The 18,481-nt window shown below is 41.9% G+C and overlaps 1 protein-coding gene across 2 annotated transcripts in view; it reads right to left on the bottom strand.

Annotated features, from left to right (window-relative positions):
• LOC138297426 (serotriflin-like) overlaps window positions 1-18,481 on the bottom strand; it is a 219,462-nt gene that overhangs the window by 99,213 nt on the left and 101,768 nt on the right. For both annotated transcript variants that reach the window (XM_069236785.1, XM_069236784.1), the window contains one exon: window positions 9,082-9,189. In XM_069236785.1, the coding sequence (XP_069092886.1) occupies window positions 9,082-9,189 (108 nt within the window). The remainder of the gene's footprint in view (window positions 1-9,081; window positions 9,190-18,481) is intronic.

Genomic DNA, 18,481 nt, shown 5'->3' on the forward strand with positions numbered 1-18,481 from the left:
CACATACAGACACAGCAACAGCACTGCCTCTACTGTGTCCCCCTCCTCGTCGTCTCCCTCCTCCCTCCCAGTCTCGTCTACACTCTCACCTGCATGCACTACCACTACAGCCACTAGGACTCGCACCAGAACACCCACCACCACATCCCGCTCACCTGCACTCACCACCCCCAATCCCCTGTGTCCTCTCCCAGTGTGTCTGTGACGCCCCCTCCCAAAGTACACAAATGCGGGCACACACACACCCAACATCCATCCACCTCACGACAGCCTCCAGAACATGCACCTGCACCCAAATCATCAAAAGTTACACCTCCTACAACCACCTCCTCCACTCCCAGACCCCCTCCACCTACCTGTCCCAGTGTTCGTCAGAAACTTTTCCTGAGCAATGTTGACCTCTTTCCCACCACCCCCCCCTCCAATTCATAGGCCCCGTACTAGCACCTCAGCCAAAAAATCTCCGGTACCAGTGGTGCCTGTTAGAGGTATGTGGTGTGCACCGGGCACCAGGGCAGCCAGTGTGACACGAAGCCACAGCACAGCCAGTCCCCCCCCTGTGAAGCACCAGAAGTTGGACAGTGCCCGACAGGATAGGATAGGGAGAAGACTCTTGCCGGCAAAGGGTCCCGGGGGAGTGTAGACTCAGCTGTGACTCCTCCCAAGGTGGGGAAGGGGCAGAATAAAGCACGGCAGAGAAGGCCGCCGTCATCCCCACTGCCCAGGAGGCCACCGCCAGCCTGATCGTCACTGGCCAGGAGGCCACCACCAGAGTCAGTGCCCAGGAGGGCAGTCCCATCGTCACTGGTCAGGAGACCACCGCCAGAGTCAGTGCCCAGGAGGGCAGTCCCATCGTCACTGGTCAGGAGACCACTGCCAGAGTCAGTGCCCAGGAGGGCCCCGGCAGCCACAGCCCCGCTGGACAATAAGGGACCGCCATTGTATACACCGCTACACAAGTCAGAGACAGCAAAGTCAAGCACCGCTGAACAGGGCAAGCACCGCTGAACAGGGCAAAGACCGCCATGGCAAGCACCGCTGAACAGGTCAGAAACTGCAAAGTCAAGCACCGCTGAACAGGGCAAGCACCGCTGAACAGGGCAAAGACCGCCATGGCAAGCACCACTGAACAGGGCAAGCACCGCCAAGTCAAGCACCGGTAGCCCATGTGCAGCAGTGGCAGTGACGGAACTGGGATCGTCACAGAGAGAGCGATGCACTCTGGGCACCAGTCCCCCTCCAGAACCAGTGGAGAACAGCATCCACTACCTCAGTCCTTAACAGGATGAAGCACTCTGAGCACCAGCCCCCTCCATAACCAGTGGAGAACAGCATCCACTACCTCAGTCCTTAACAGGATGAAGCACTCTGGGCACCAGTCCCCCTCCAGAACCTGTGGAGACTGTCATCCACTTGAGAGACTGTGGTTTTGCATTCCCCAGGATGGTACAGTGGGCAAACCACCCACTGAAAAGACTTGTGAGACTGTGGCTTTGCACTCCACAGGATGGTACAGTGGGCAACCCACCCACTGAAAAGACTTGTGAGACTGTGGCTTTGCCCTCCCCAGGATGGTACAGTGGGCAACCCACCTACTGAAAAGACTTGTGAGACTGTGGCTTTGCACTCCCCAGGATGGTACAGTGGGCAAACCACCCACTGAAAAGACTTGTGAGACTGTGGCTTTGCACTCCCCAGGATAAAGCAGTGGGCAAACCACCCACTGAAAAGACTTGTGAGACTGTGGCTTTGCACTCCCCAGGATAAAGCAGTGGGCAACCCACCCACTGTAGAGACTTGAGAGACTGTGGCTTTGCACTCCCCAGGATACATCAATGGTCATGGAGCCCCGTCGTGGATCTGGTGTGGTGCTGTCATCCGGCTGAGGTGCCCCCCCCTTCCTTTCCCCCTGAGGTGCCTGTTGTATTTCTATCTGATTCCCCAGCAGTGTTCTCTCCGTTTCTGGTCAGGTATCTGATGTGGGCCTCGCCCATGCATTTTGGGCCCACGGACATTGAATGGTGCATACCTGCACTACTAATCGTGATGTATATTTTGTTGAATGTGTATATATATCTGTATATATTTGCTTACTGTATTTTGATACATTACAATGGTTGAACTCATTTCATTTTGTCTTTGCATTCTTCCGGGGGGTTGGGGGTTGTTACTGTGATGTTTGGATATGCATTGGTGTGTGTGTTGTAGTGGGTGAGGGTCGGGGTGGGGGTGGGGGTGTTGCATGTGTGTGTTCCTGACTTTTGCCTCCCCCCCCCCTATGTCGTTGGTGCAGTACTCACCGGTGTCTTCGGCGCCGGCGTTGCTGATGATCGCGGAGGAGCAGGAAGACTATCGCAGGGAGTATTTGGAGTTCCGGCTCCATGATGCCCTCCTTCCTCGTGGAGTGTGTTGAGGTGAGCGTTTTCCCTTTGATATGGCTGTTTCCGCCGTGTTTTTATCCACAGTGAATCCGCCCCGGAAAAGGTGGCGTATTGGTAGGTTGTGATACTGTGGGCGGTACTTTGTCTGCCGCCTGTCTGTTGGCGGTGACCGCTGCGCTGCTTGTCTGTACCGCCGTGGCGGTCGGAGTGTTAAAGTGGCTGTCTTTGTTGGCGGTTTCCGCCACGGTCATAATTCCCTTTTTCTTTCCGCCAGCCTGTTTGCAGTCTTACTGCCGCTTTAACACCGTCTGCCATCGTTTAGGAAGAACCAGAATATCTCCAACAAATTGGTGAGGGCATCTCTACCTAAAAATGAAAGTTTTTGCCAAAAATCCATATGTGGAGATCGACCGATCAATGGACACCACAAATGCGGCAACTGCAAAGCTTGCCCTAGAGCAATTGTGGGTGACTCCTTTTCCTGGAAAGGTAACAACTATGCACTTACAGACATGACAAACTGCAAAACTGCCAACTGCATTTATTTGATCAAGTGCAAATGTCCTTTACTGTATATAGGTGAAACAGGAAGGGAAGTCAAAGTAAGAATATTAGAACATATGCCAAACATCAGAAATGTCAAAGAAAGTGCCCCTTTAGTATCCCATTGGAAACAGCATGGACACCAAGTAGACGATCTCACTTGGACAGTCATGGAAAAAATCAAGAAAGCAGGACAGACAGATGACCATAAAATAAGGAAAAAACGAGAATTTTTTTGGATATTTACCCTAGATAGCTGTGCAAAAGGACTGAACGAACAGACCCCTTGGGAAAATGCCATTATCTGACTAATATCTATCTTCTCTAATTAGTGTTTGACACTCTGATACCTCTCTGAGCTTTGAGTGGTATCATCATCTCTAGATAGATATACATATATTGGATTATGTTTCAATTTATCTTATCTTATTTTATTTCATTTCATCTTATTCTATTTCCTCACTCTTATTTAATTTTACTTTGTATATATTTTACATACATCCTTTTTGTTCTTTTTCCTACTCATCTTTTTCCTACTCTCTATTTGCTTTTTATTCTCCCACTTTTCGCTCCCCTCATTCTTAGTTCTATATTCAGCAGTTTGGTCCTGATACATTGCTCTTGTTCTCATCCTTTACGTTTTTCTATGTCTTTGTCTTTTCTATTTTTGCCTCATCATTATATATCAGCACTTTATTACCAACTGGAATAGAAATAGAGAGCCTCCTGTCACCAATTCGGCTACTTTCATCCAGCTGTTAATCTAGCCATAAGTTTCTTCCATCCTAGAGCTTTTGCCATTTTTTACTATTTTTATGCCCATAAGGTACCAGTGTAGATAGTATCTCCCTATAGTCAGTGAAATTCCCCTTTCCCACTTTAGTGGCGCTTATTGTCTAAGGGTTTGACTGGCTCTTATTGCGTCGTATCGAGAGATAAAAGATCATGGAATTCCAATATGGCGGCCATATAAGTCCGCTATGTTACAACGAGAGGCCGCAGGCCAGCTCAGCTCTGCATTCCTATTAATTACATTATTTAAACGGCCCGGAGCCGCGGGCGCCAACGCATATTGACCGACTAAGAGTCTATCGGCAAATCGGTAAGTCTTTCCCCTGTCATCTTAGAACACGCTTTAGTTATTTGACCTAGGAAAAAGCCCTTACGGACTGCTCCTGGTTTCCGTCAGGAAATTATATCCGACAAGTGCGTTGCTTTGTTATTATCTCTCATTATTCCCGGCGAGTCTAACCATAATTATTTCTATTAGTGCAGGACCCCTCATTTAAAGTTCCATCAGCAAGAAACTCTAACAGAGACTAAAAAATAAACGACATTAGCTCAATCTATTTTCAGCTTTGGCAGGTAATTACAAGCATCTATATTCTTAACACAAAGCCTTTATTGAGTAATAGATTTTAGAGTGAATAATTAACACTATTACAATTTTGTACAGACCGCTTGCTAGCTTCTTTAATTGGTAATGCATAGCATATATTTTAGTATTCTTATCTATTTATTGTTCTGTCGTATAGTCAGTCCAACTCTTTTTGTTACACTAGACGTTGTTATGTCCTTATAAAAGATCGGAATAATTATACGATCACAGCACTGTCTGAACTATCAGCATAAACAATCCAAGTAAGTGAGTAAATATCTATTGAACAGAACTAATCTCACAATATGCACAGATGCATGTTCCCACGGGAATGGGACAATAGCATTAATGACTACTACATAAGGTACCACTTTATCACACTCTAATTACTATACATACTTAGCTATCTTATTAACTAACATAATTAATATAATCATTGTTCATTATTTATCTTGATTTCTTCATCCATATCTCCTATTTACCTCTCTAGTTATTAGTTATTTTCATTTTTCTATTTTAAATTTTTACTTTTTATTTTTACTTTAAATTTCAAACTTGATTGCTCCTTAATTCTTATTTCAATCCAATAATGGGCACCTCTATTATATATTTGTATGTGTAGACACATATACTTGCATATAAAAGTTAATAAAGATAACTATGGGACAGCTAACTACACTATAAGAGCATATAACCTTACATTGTCTTCCTTTGTTAGATGACATGACTATGAGATTTCAGCTCATCAAGCATCCAACGTCTAATCAAGCTGAGAGTCTGGCTGCTAAAATTAGATTCTTGTTGCTTTCTATCAAAGAGAATGGCCCTGAAGAAGGTGACCTATAACCATTAGGAACACCAAAACGCGCGTAGGCCGTCGGTTCTCACAGCACATTTCTGCTGTAGTGACACCACTTTGATCCGCTCCTTTTTAAACATAGAATATTTTCTGTACTAGACCATCATTGATATATATTTATCAGTTTCTGAGTATTGTTTTTGTACGTCTGTATTTATTGTACTCCCCATGTATCAGTTCATTAATGTTGTTATATATGTAAGATGATTTTGTCTGATTCTATTATACTGTCTATTGTTGTTTAGTTTGACTGTGGTGTGCCTGGATTAGAATACTAGTGTTTTATATATTCACATTTTTCATATCTCACAATTATTTGTTCTTTTATATGACTTAATTAAAGTTTTTCTTATTGTGATTTTGTTTTCCCTTGTTATTATTCGATTCTGTTTAGCAGTCTGGTATCACTTTTTATAGAATTGCCTTAATTTATTAGCCTGTATTTATCAACCCCTATAGGGATTTACTTCTGAAGTTTATTATATCTTCAGGTACTATATTATTACTGTAGCTCATGTTGTAGTTTCTCCTACTCAGGGTTGTAATGACCCCCTAAATGTCTTCTTTAAACTAAGAAGTGCATTCCAGAGATTGTTTTCAGGTCGGTCCTTAATGAAAGCAAAACACCGGTGACCTGTGATGCACTAGTCGTTGATTATAAAGAAAGGATGCCAGAAATCGACTAGTATAAGTTATTACAGTCAAGTTCTGATGTCACACTCACTGCTGCCAGAGCCAGCAGCCAAGTGAAAGGCAGGTCAGGTGATGAAGCATAACTGAAGCTGCTGTTTAAAGCAATGAAAATGGAACAGTGCTTTTCTTTCTTCTGCTCTATTTTTCTGACAAGCAGATGACAAGCAGATGGAAGATGTTTATTTTTTGCACTCCTTAGAATCTTTCTGCATGTTTCTACACATTTTGAGCTTCAGCAGCTTTTTTTTTTTATGAACTGGTTCTAATATCTGTTTGAGATAAATACCAAACAGGTTTTCGATGTGTTTAATTTTGCACTACAGGTTATATATTTTTTCTTGATGTTTGCAAACATCCTTATCTTTCATATAAAATAATGGTTTGTGGGAAAAGTGATGGTGTGGCCATGTATTTTTGGGATAAAGTACCCCCCAGCATATAAGATAGAAATATTGCAAGTGACCTCAGAGTTCAATAACCTTATAAAGGAACTTGGCTTTTGGCCTCGTCCCTCTATATGGTTATGGAACCCCTTGGTGACTTGCAGTATCCTTATACTGTATGGAAGGAGGCACTTTATCCATTTATAAGGTATAATATAAATATAATTTATAATATTTTCCTAGGTTCTACATTCTGAATATCCACAGGAGTCTCTCATGTCTACCTTTTACTACTACTATAACACTTATTACCTCTCTGGTGTTTAATTATGTTGACTATTACCTCAATCTGTTTTGCGCTCCTTTGCGCAACTCAACAAGATTATCAACTTTGTAACCTTTGCGCTCTTTAACCTCACCTGTCACACCAACACCTCTAATGGGCGTCAACCATTTGGATGGCATAATGTAAAAGCACGGAAACATAGAAAGTCTGGTGCTGGTGTGTAAACAACCTTCCATCAGGCTACCTCTCTGATATACTCTTTGTCTACAAAAACAAGTAATTGCAATCAACAAATCAAAACGTCCTAACATCACCTAAGAGACCATGTTCCACCTCAGAATTGGATACCGTTTACCTACTAAGACATCCCCAGTGGAACACCCTACCACCAGTCATATGATCTTGTTAATTTCTAGAGGATTTCAAATTGCCACTCAAAAATCACCTGTTCCTAAATGATTCCAAATAAGATTAAAACCCAATTTCCCTTTAGAGCATGTACATTGCTTGTTGTGTCCTGTTTCTGTGGATGTGCTGTTTTCAACTAAACATGATAGCCATCAGTGTTAGAAATTGGTTTGTTTGTTGACTGGGGTGAGAGCCCAGAACAAGCAAAAGCCAAAATCCCTTGCATGGTGAACCACAAAGATTCACTAAGACAACCTATGATTAACACTGGGTAGATGCCACAAAAATAAGTCATGCTTAACTTAGAGGCAATGTGTAATTCCAAACCAATTTAGAGAAATAGAGCAAATGTTAGTTATAGTAAATACAAATGACAACAATTCAATCACTAGAACTGAAGTTCACATTGGAGGGGGATGCGAGGAGCAGGGAGAGCATTGAAAGAGGCTGCTGGTGGAGCGTACAGTGCAGGCCAAGCATTGTGCTAGCCAAACCAAGGGGTCCAGGAACTGAGCTGCAGCTGGTTTAGAGGACTGGTGAAGGAAGTTGGGGAGCTGTGTAAGTCTTTTGAGGTTCAGATCAGGAGGCCAATAGACTAGCCCCTTGGAGTCACTCTGATTGACCTGGATTCAAGATGAAGTTGCAGGACCTGTTCTTCCCCAAGCAAGAGGGTAGCAGGTCAGCACAGCAGGGCAGTAGTTCCTTCAGAGTAGCAGTCCAGCAGAGTGGCAGTCCTTTCAGCAGCACAACAGATCTTCCTGTCAGAGTATCCACAGGTCTAGATGTGTACTGAAGAGTTGATGCCTGAGGTCCCCTTTTAATACCCTGGTGCCCTGGTTCTGAAAGGGGAGACACTTCTAGGCAGTTTAAAGTGCATGGAATCTCTTGCCTCCCTGGCATTGGTTCCAAGCTGGATGGAGTAACAATGTGGGGTCGTTAGACCCTTTGTGGGAAGGTAGATCACAGGCTATTCAGTTGTAAGTGGTGCTCTTTTCAACTTCAATCCTGTCAGCAGATGGCCCATCCAGGCACACCTAATCCTTGTATTGTGTGACTGTCTGGGAGGAATTCCCAAAGTCTAACAGTCTGTCACACCCAGTCATGTGACCCAAGACAGGCTACAGGGACAAAAGGGCGAAGGGCAGGAAAATGCCAACTTCCTAAAAGTGGCATTTTCAAAATTGCAATGAAAAATCTAACTTTATCTTCAAAGAGGGTTTATCATTGCAATTCAATAGACAACAACTTCACATAGCCGCCTGCTCTCAATTGGAAATGACAGCTTATTAAATGTAACAAGGAATCTCCAATGTTAACCTATGGGAGGAGTAGGCCTTGCTGTGGTGAAAAACAAATTTAGCAGTTTTTCACTTTAGGACATGTAAAATTTAAAAGTATGTGGCCAGCCCTTTAAATACACAGCACATATATGTAATGAAAGGGGAGTTTAAGGATTGGCAAGAGGGTTTTAATGGCAGGTCAATTTGACAGTTGAAAACTGCGTTCAGGCTGCAGTGGCAGGATTGGGACATGTTTTAAAGTGCTACTTTTAAGTGGGTGGCACAATAAGTGGTACAGACCCACTGGTAGCATTTAATTTATATGTACTGGGTATATGGTATCGAACTCTACAAGGGACTTGTAAGTAAATTAAATATACCAATTAGGTGTATCCCAATCGAACCATGTTTAGAGAGGTGAGCACAAGACTTTTAGCAGCACTGGTTAGCAGTGGTACACAGAGTTCTAAAGCCAACAAAAGTGAATTTCAGCACAAATTGGAGGTAAGTAGGCAAAACATTTGGGGGAAGACCACCCTAAGGCAGCCTGGTCTAGCAATCAGTATTACTTTTGTATATAAATCGGCCTTGTGACTCTTATGTACTGACTTTGTGGCGATGAAAAACATTTCTTGGAAAATTGTTTTGATTACTAAATAAATAAATAAATACATGAATTAATAAAAATGGAACAGTTCTGAAATTGTTTTATCAAAATGTGAGTTAGTGGTAGACTCAATCACCTTTTAGGACTTACATTATCATATCCTACACTGCAATTTCCCTTATCTAGAGCGAAATGGGTGTGTGGTTCAAGGGAATTATTGAACTGAAGATAAGTCTTTGCTATGATTTAAAAATGAATCTTACCATTTCTAGCATGTCACTGGGTGCTGGGTTCACATTTCTCCTTAAATCGTTGTGTTTCTCAAGTATAGCCTTCTGCACATCTTCATTTTCAGTATTCAAGTCCGGCTGCTAAAATAATCAAGCACAGTCGAACAAATCAAGTGGTATCTTTAAGTCCATGAAAAATGTAGCAAGTAATGCAATTATACTTTTAACTCTCTTTAAACGTTACAATCTATTAGTTTCTTTAGTAACATGGATCAAGACTTGCTTTTCCATTTTTGGATCCAGCATATGCAAGGTCACTTACAGCATTGGGAGAGTGGTGCTTGTTGCTTCATTGATGGGTTTGGACATAACCACAAGGTATTGTTGGTAAATGTAGTTACAAATGGTGCATTTGTAGGCCAATCACACTCAGAATTGCTATTTACATGTAGATCCCCAGGGATTAGTTAGGAAATTCAATAGCAGATTGTACGTTTTCAAGAACATTAGTTCAGAAGGATTTAAATGTCACTTTATACGTGGGTTAGGTTCATCCACAGTACCTTACAATACTTCATTGGAAATGAGAGAAACCAACATAAAGTATATTGAATAATCTTTACATGGAAATAGGAGTTAACTTAGTAGGTTGTTGTTGATTATTGCTTTTGAAATATTTTACACATTTTTAATTTATTTTGCAGATTTATGTAACTGCAACTTTTGCCTAGCAGTACATTCAAACAGTTTTCGTCACAAGAAGCCGAGGGAAAACCCCACATTTAGTTAAACGTTAGGCAAACTGATGTTGAGGAGAACCTCACAACAATACATAGGAGGGTTATGCTTTAGAATAATAAAATATTTCCTTCAGAAGATCTGTTATCAGAAGATTCTAAGGGGCATATTTATACTCTGTTTGCATCGAATTAGCGTCATTATTTTTTACTCTAATTCGGTGCAAAAATAACTCTATATTTACCGAATTAGAGTAAAAACAAATGACGCTCATTCAGTGCAAACAGGTTATAAATATGCCCCTTAGCGTAACAAAATGACGCTAATCTGGTTAGAGTAATTTATTTTGACTCTAACCTGTCTAACGTCATTTTTTTTACGTTAGCCTACCCTTTGCACCGGCTTGCACCATTCCATAAATATGGTGCCCAGTTGGTGCTAAAAAATGGTGCAAGCCGGTGCAAAACATTTTGGTACAAAACTGCGTTAGTGCAGTTTTGCACCAAAAAGTATAAATAAGGCACTAAGGGCCATATGTATGAAAACATTTTCCCATAGACACAGAATGGACAAAACCCTTTGATACATCTGCCCCTAAATGTTAGGGCCCAGGACTATAAAGGAGTCATGCAGTCATGGCCTAGCTGCTAATATATGGCTATATCCTGCTCTCTTCCTAGTGCTGCAACACAGTCAGGATGTCTAGCGGCACACACACGCCTTTGCAGATTTTCTACTGGAAGTGTACCATTCCTGTACAAAATACAATGCTTAGCCTAACTTGAAACCGCACATCAGAAGAGGTAAAAGTTAGGAGAAATAAAAACGTTTCGCCTCTATGTTTTGCTTCAAAACCCTATCTATTATTGTTAGCAGAAAGGGGCCTTCATCAAAAGTCATGGGTGGTTTAATGGATGTAGCAGCCATGGAACGACCCATTCTCAATCAGTAACCAAAGCAGCACTTTGCACTGGTTTGCAATACTTTGGGGCAGTTTTCCAAAAGTAAACCTCCAAAAACATTTTGTGCCGTTTTGTGTAAATCTGGTCTGAGGTATTTTGTTTCTGCTTGCAATAGTGAGTTTGCTGCATTCAATGATTTTGCTGTAGACCCCACAAGGTTTTGCCTCTGTGTTTGCTTCTTGAGTATTTGTTTGTCTGGGGGCTGAGTGTTATAACCATTCCAGTAGGATTGTATGTTTTTGTCAGGTCTTTGCAGGTAACCACAGAATGCCTCATGTATGGTGGAAGGGAGTTTGGCCTTCCTTTGTGATGTGACCTGAAACCAGTGGAGGACCTTCTGCCAGAGTTCAAATGATCCTGTATCTTTAGGCTAAAGAGCAGTATCACATCTTGGTTTTGGAATCTGTATTCAGTCTATCAGATTATTTGACAATCTGGCATATAGTAAATTGTAGAAGTTCAGTCATGCAATGACTAGTAGCTCTACCATGTGTCTAGTGTGCAGTTACGCTATATGCTTTGGAGCAAGGGTAGCTAGAAATGAGTTCAGTTAGCCTCCCACGTTTTTGACTTTCTGTTATGAGATATGAGGTGTCCCCTCATAGGTTGGGCACTTCAAAAGGAGACGATTTTTGGGTGAACCAATAAATTCCAGAAACTGAGTTTCAGCTACATTTATCTCATCTCCTAATATATTTGTTCACTTATTTCTGATTTCCTGGTTATTCTTCAAGAAGCACGTACATTGTGTATAACTATCTGGAAATTCAGCACCAGATGTTCCATTAACTCGTAACATAGGTACACATATGTTGTAGAGGGGAGACTACAAAGACAATCCCCAGCAGCTCATTATAGAGCCCTTGTCTAACATCCTGGTTGTGATAACTAAGGACCTGATTACGAGTACGGAGGTCCATAGGACCGTTGTGGTCGCTGTGGCAGTCCAACTGCCACATCCTTGGTACTCCAACTGCCAGATTAGGATACTGGCAGTCAGACTGCCACAACACCGCTGACACCAACAGGATCATAGATCCCATGGTGCTTGAGGTGCAGAAAGCCACGGACAAGCACGGCAGTGCCACAGTCTGCACCGCCATGCTGATCTCAACTTTCCTTTCCGCCAGCCTTCTCTTGGCAGTGTCACTGAATTCTGCAGCAGACATAGAAATAAATAAATGCCATTAATGATTGTTTATGTGCAGGAAGGTGTCCCTTTCTGTATATAAACAATCATCCCTACAACCCAGACACCCTTGCACCATGTGCAAGGATGCCTGTTTTGGTGCGAGGCAGCAGTTTGTGCACTGGCACTGAGGAAAGTACAGGGATGCATCATATGTCTGTAAATGGAGATCTTGGTTCTGTATCATGGCCAGGCCTGCCTTTTTAAACTTTTAGGTGCAGTTAATTTGGAGTTCTTCTTTTCTGGACAGTTGGTGCCTGAGAGGCTATGGCTTTCCTGGCCTTAGAGTCAATGTTGCTGCCTGACAGTTAGGCATTTGCCTCCTTTGCTGGAAATGGCTCCTTGTGGATCACACCTTTTTTCTCCCTATTGGGTCAGAAGCCGGGGATATGGTGGTGGAATGGGTTGCCCCACGCACTTCTCATGGGGTACAGTCTGGTCCTCACTTTCCTTTGTGTTTCCTGCCTTGCTTATGGATAGTGGGTTGTGGTAATCGGATGCTTTACAAATCAATGAATAAATCATTATGAAACAATGTACTGATTTCAGCCACATACCTGTATATCATGCTATTTGAACTTGACCTCTGCTAAAAGAACATCTGTCATCCTCCACCATAGTGGCCAATGCACAACAAAAGATGTACTGCTAATTGGGGCCTGGAGGGTAAATCACCAACTTTAGCTCTTGGAGTGGTGGGATCCAATCACAGCTCAATAACCTCATCTGTGTACCTCGAACTGTAAGCGTGAATTTAGTAAAACACTGTTCCCTGTGCTGCCTAGTGCTCCATAGACAGATTCAGATATGTCCCATCACATCAGGATTTATCTAATGCTTAAGCTGCAAGGAAGATGTTCTCTGCTGCTTCTTGGAGCTATATCCATACTTTACTGCAAATGAAAAATATAAATAAACACAGTATTATGTTTAGGAACGAAAAGAACAGCAATGGGAAGAAGATAATAGGACAAAGCGCTCACAAAGAATCACCAAGTACATAATACAAATAATCTTAGGCACTGTGCTCCTGGCAAGAGGATCTTCCCCCTCCTCCAATGTTTCTCAAGAGAAATACAGCATACTCAACAGATGTCAAGGCTCTCGTGAATAAATAACATAGGGTCAGTAGTCCATGTATATAGGATATCAGGTCCTCTTCCAAACAATCAGGAACAAAGTAGATGGTAAAAGGTTATCATGACTCAAATTTATTCTTGAGATGGAATATTCATGTATTATTAGGACAGAAAAAACACGTGTTTCGTCTTAGGAAAAAATGATCCCCATGACTTCTTCAGGGCTCAACACGATGTTTAGAAAAAAATTGACAAATCAAAAAAGCTATAATAGCTCAAATAAAGTCTCAAATATTTAGTGATCCAATGAGTAGCACTGTGTAAGAAATTCCGTGTAGACTCGTAAGGGGTGTGTGTGTATACACCGCCTTACCTGACGTTATCTAGAGGACACGAAATAGCGTGTCCTGGAGTCGAGTGACATCCTCCCTATTAGTATTATGTTTAGGGAAGGGTCAAGAATAAAAAATTTATCCCACAGAGACCTACTGGGTGGCCATTTGGAGTGCAGGAGAAAAGCAGAAATGAATTTACAATATTTTTCTTCAATATGTTTTACAAGAACTCTCACTGCAAAACCAGATGCCGGTATTCCTGTCTGCATTCTTCTTGTTGTCTTTGCTGGGGGAACTGTTAACCCCAGAAACCACCAGTGAGCCCAGAAGGAGAGTCTGATACCAACAAGAGCTTGTAAGCGCATTCGGCAGACCACAGCGCAGGACACCAGAGATCAGTATTCCTGCCTGCATTCTTCTTCTTGTCTTTGCTGGGATGAACTGCTAACCCCAGAAACCATCAGTAGGGCCACGATACTAACAAGCACTTTTAAGTGTGTTCTGCCTATGGCGCACTGGATGCCAGAGGCCCATATTCCTGTCTTCATTATTCTTGTTGTTGTTGCTGGGGGGGAACTGCTAACCCCAGAAACCATCAGTGAGCCCAGGAGGAGGGACTGATACAAACAGGTGCTTTTAAGTGTGTTCTTCCTTCTGGTGCAGAATGCGCCTGAGCACATGCCCAGACCAAGACCAGGCCAACAGAGGCCCGTCTTAGCCCGGCTGAACCAAGAAGAGGCAGAACAGGGCCTCTCCCTAATGCTTGGCATTTATTGGATATAGTTTTGGACAAAGGAGTTTGTGTGGTCATCGAACTGGTAAAAGGGACAGTGATGCTGCTAACCGCTGATTTAAAACCCATTGGAGCATACATAATTGAATATTAGGATTGACTAACTGACTGACTATTTGAGCAGGCTGGTATAAGCTTCTTGTGACATTGTTTCAGCTGTGGAACTATGGGGAAGAGGAGAGCCCAAAGAAGCCTGCAGGTTACATTAAACAGTAAAAGGGCTGCTCAACATGCTGCAGGAAACTGCATGATAGATGAGATTGATAATCTTTTTAAAAAGTGGAAACCATTCTCTATAGGTGGAAGAAGTTTGGTTCCCCTGATAATGGGCTAAAAATTGCTGGTATTTTCAAAAAGGGACATAAAGCTGTAATCTACGAGCCCAAGCTGCACAACTAATGACTATGTTTGAGAGGGCAGGACTGGCCCACCCGATAGAGAATGGAAATGATTTTAAGGGAGCTAGCCGCAAGGAAGAAGGGAACATATTAGGAGTGGGAGGACTGAGCAGAAAAGGATATGCAGTACCCGAGAAGAAACCCATCCTCCTTAAGGATGATGTGACAATATGTAACACCAAATGGGAAAATACATGGGGGAGCAGGGGCTATATGTTCCCCTTAGTCCTCTAAATATACCTCCACAATTTGTACCAACACACATTAGGATCCAGACAAAAAATTATAGTAGTCTACCCCAAATCCCTTTTTCTTGGCAGCCTACGCAGTGGGAATATCAGAAAGAATGTTGGATACAGGGAACTAGACCTTTGAGATTTGGGGAGAAGACTGCATAATAAGACTAATTCATATCAAAACACCACCAAAAGGGTTATAGATGGTCAAAGGTCCCAGACTCACCTTGGGAGTTTAAGGAGGATAGCAAATCTCTCAAAAATAAAGCTATACAATGGGTAAAGAATCATAGGTACCGCTACACCCTGATAAAATCCAATCTACTAGAGGTGAAGCAATGCCCCTTTCAGAATGTGCAGTCTGACTATATAGTCTTAGAGTTGAGCAAGGAGGAGTATGTTAATGGGCTTGTGAAACTAGATTTGCCAACCACTCCTCCAGGAGGTTCCCTAATACAGTTTTAATTTACCTTGCCCGCTAAGGAGTACCCTGACAATAACGTGAGTCAAATGCTGGTTGCCACCCAAGCGAAAGAATGCACAAACGTCCCATTGTAAGATTCAGTGATGATGGTCTTAATGAGATCGACTGAATCAGGAAAGATAATGTCACATCCTCTGGTGGAAACCTGTTATCAATCTCCGATAACCCCTCTCCCCATTTAACCAGGGATCAGCTACAAAGACAATATTGTGCATATGGGTGCACAGTCAAAAGCGGATAAGTACAAACTAATATAGACCATTTCCAGGGTAAGGATAATAGCATGCACTTTAATCTCCTTTCTTTGAATATAGCAGGAATTAAATCTAAGGTGATTGACCCATAATGGAGAACCTTTATAGATAAATTTCACATATGTGTATTCCAGGAAACCTGGCCCCTGCAACTCATATTCAGAGCGGGTTATGCAAATTATAGGATAGAAGCTAGACCATCAACTGCAGACTACCCATCAGATGGTCTACTAATATTGATTAAGACCAGTTTAGTATACAAGATAAGAAAGTTAAATGTCAAATGTATTGATATCTTGGGCCCTGATATTTATTCTGCCAAGGATCAATTTGCATTAAGATTGTTGAATTTGCAAAATCGTCCTTTTAGTCCCACCAGGAATCAGAAACCCTTTTAGCCCTAGCAGCTTTTTCTGGAGAATTCAAAAACTGAGAACTATCTTGTTATAGCTGGGGATTTTATGTGACGTTCAAACCTATGGACTTTATTCAACATTTTACACACAGAGAAGATGAGGAAAGGGGTATCCCAGATTGCTGAATTCCCCCCCCCCACACTAAAGAGAAGCTCTAAGGTAGCCCTGCCGATATCACATATCTCTCTAGTTTATGGCTTACATGTGTGTAATGGGTGCACAATTTCAGACAGAGGAGCTAATTATACATTAAAAAAGGCAAGTTCTAGAAGCAGGTTGATTGATAAACGTATAGCCCAGCCTGCATGTCATGGTGGTCATTGATAGAACTGACAGTGACCATGATGCTTTGGACTTTGATATTCTTAAAAGATGCAGCAGCAGGCTACCAATCAATGCACCTAACCCAACATTTTCCCAAATATAAACAAGTTATGTTATTCTTTGCTCCTTTGTGTGCATCCAGACCAACACCTGCTGCCAAGGTGTAATCCTTCAAACTAAAGGGAAAGCACAATTTAGAACAACGATAGTGCACCATCACCAATAATATTTCAATATCATATCAAGGGATTAGATATTGAAATATTATTGGTGGTGGTGCTCTACGGTTGCTCTAAATTGTGATTTGGCCTTTGAGTTGAGGAATATTTCATTACTACTAATAATTACAGTCATTTTGGACCCATCCATTATATCTTTCAACAATTGTAGTAGGTTAAAATGGCCTTGCGTACCGTCAGAAAAGAAAATTCTTGCTTGTATATACATACTAAAGTTACTCCTCCTTAAGTTTATTCGGGAACCAAGTGCCAATGGAGGGCCTCATTTACAAAGCAAATTTTGCAGCGTTGCGCTGCGTCATTTCAGAAAAGCAGGGATGTGCTGTATTTACTACAATATGGCACACCCCTTTGTTTTCCCTAGTGCTGATGCTAAAATTAACAGCCTAGCACCAACATAGGCACCCTTGCACCATAGTGCAAGGGTGCATGCATTGCAGGGAATGACTGTTTATGTGCAGGAAAGGGCACCTTCCTGCACATAAACAATCATTAATGATGTTTTGTTCTTTTTATGTATTCTGCAGGATGCAGCACACATAGAAAAATCAAAAACGAGGAGAAATAAAAGTATTTCTCCTTGTTGCTACAGGGGTGGCAATAGTGTTTGACACTGCCTCAGGTTTAGGAATTCTCGGAAATCTAGGGAAGTGCCAAAATGCAATGAGTGTTGGGGTGAAATGCCCACAGCAACACCCATTGCACACACCTTTTGTGAAAAATAATTCATGTCAAGGGACTGTATTTACAAGGCGGCATTAAGCCACGAAAAGTGTTTAATGCCGCTTTGTAAATATGGAGCAGGGCATTGTGCCTCCGGAACATCGGAAAAAAGTGACATTCCGTGGTTTCGAGGCCTTTGTAAATGAGGCCCTTAGTGGGCTGTCATGCATATATTTAATAACTTATTTACTTCTGTAAAGAAATACTTTTATAGAACATCCAATGGCAAAATCCAAACACAGAAAGAGGCAGAATGGTTTCACAAGGATTGTAATTTAGCTAAATGCAAACTGATGTTGCCCATGAAAGGTGGATGTTGAATTGCGATATTAGAAAGAAGGAAATCATATAAAAGAACACAGACACTTGCTAAGAAGATCTGGGAGGAGGAAAACTGGCTATAATTGGGTAGCATCACTACGTCTTTCTGGCATTTGTGTGATTAAGGAGTACCATTCATTGTAAATTATTTTTATAATCAACCACACATTTGGGAGCAGCATTTCCCTAAGCTTTACTCTATTAAAGAGACATGTGTGGGCTTTGATCTTAGAAGGTAGGGTCAGATTGAAGTCCAGGAATGCGATAGTGGGTTGCATGTTTCTTTTTCCATGACTGAAACAATAACAGCCATTGATTGTCTGAAAAAAGTAGTCACTGCCAGGATCAGACATCATATCCGGTGATCTCTACAGCTCTAAACCAACCACATGGGGCTATATATTAAATATGATTTCCACTGCCATAGCAAAGGGGGCAGAGATATTGGATACAGGGAAGGGAGCTCAAATAATCCCAATTTATAAAAAAGGGGACAGAGGTGACCCTGGTAATTATAGGCCCATTAGCCTGATAGATAACGCTTAAAAACTTTTCATTAATTAGGTACTGCTGAAGGTCCAAACCTGGATTGAGGACAATCTAGTCTTATCCCATTTACAAGCAGGCTTTGGAGTACATATGAGCACCATAGGCCAGGTAGTCTGAATTGTATTTATTCTTTGGAAACTGGTCTTAATCAACAGGGAACATTTAAATATAGTGTTCATTAATTTAAAATCAGCTTTTGACCCATAATAAATTAGGCTTATATCCAGGAAACCTGAAACAGGTTAAAGACTTCAATTATTTGGGGGTAAGGCTGACCAGTAATTTATTGTGGTCTGCCCAAATATTGAAAAGCCAGATGACTCTGCAACATGTTGAAGCAGCTATTGTCAATAAACTGAATCGATTTAACTTCCCCTAATATCTCATACACTG

The sequence above is a fragment of the Pleurodeles waltl genome, chromosome 5, assembly GCF_031143425.1.
Source record: "Pleurodeles waltl isolate 20211129_DDA chromosome 5, aPleWal1.hap1.20221129, whole genome shotgun sequence".
Taxonomy (NCBI): domain Eukaryota; kingdom Metazoa; phylum Chordata; class Amphibia; order Caudata; family Salamandridae; genus Pleurodeles; species Pleurodeles waltl.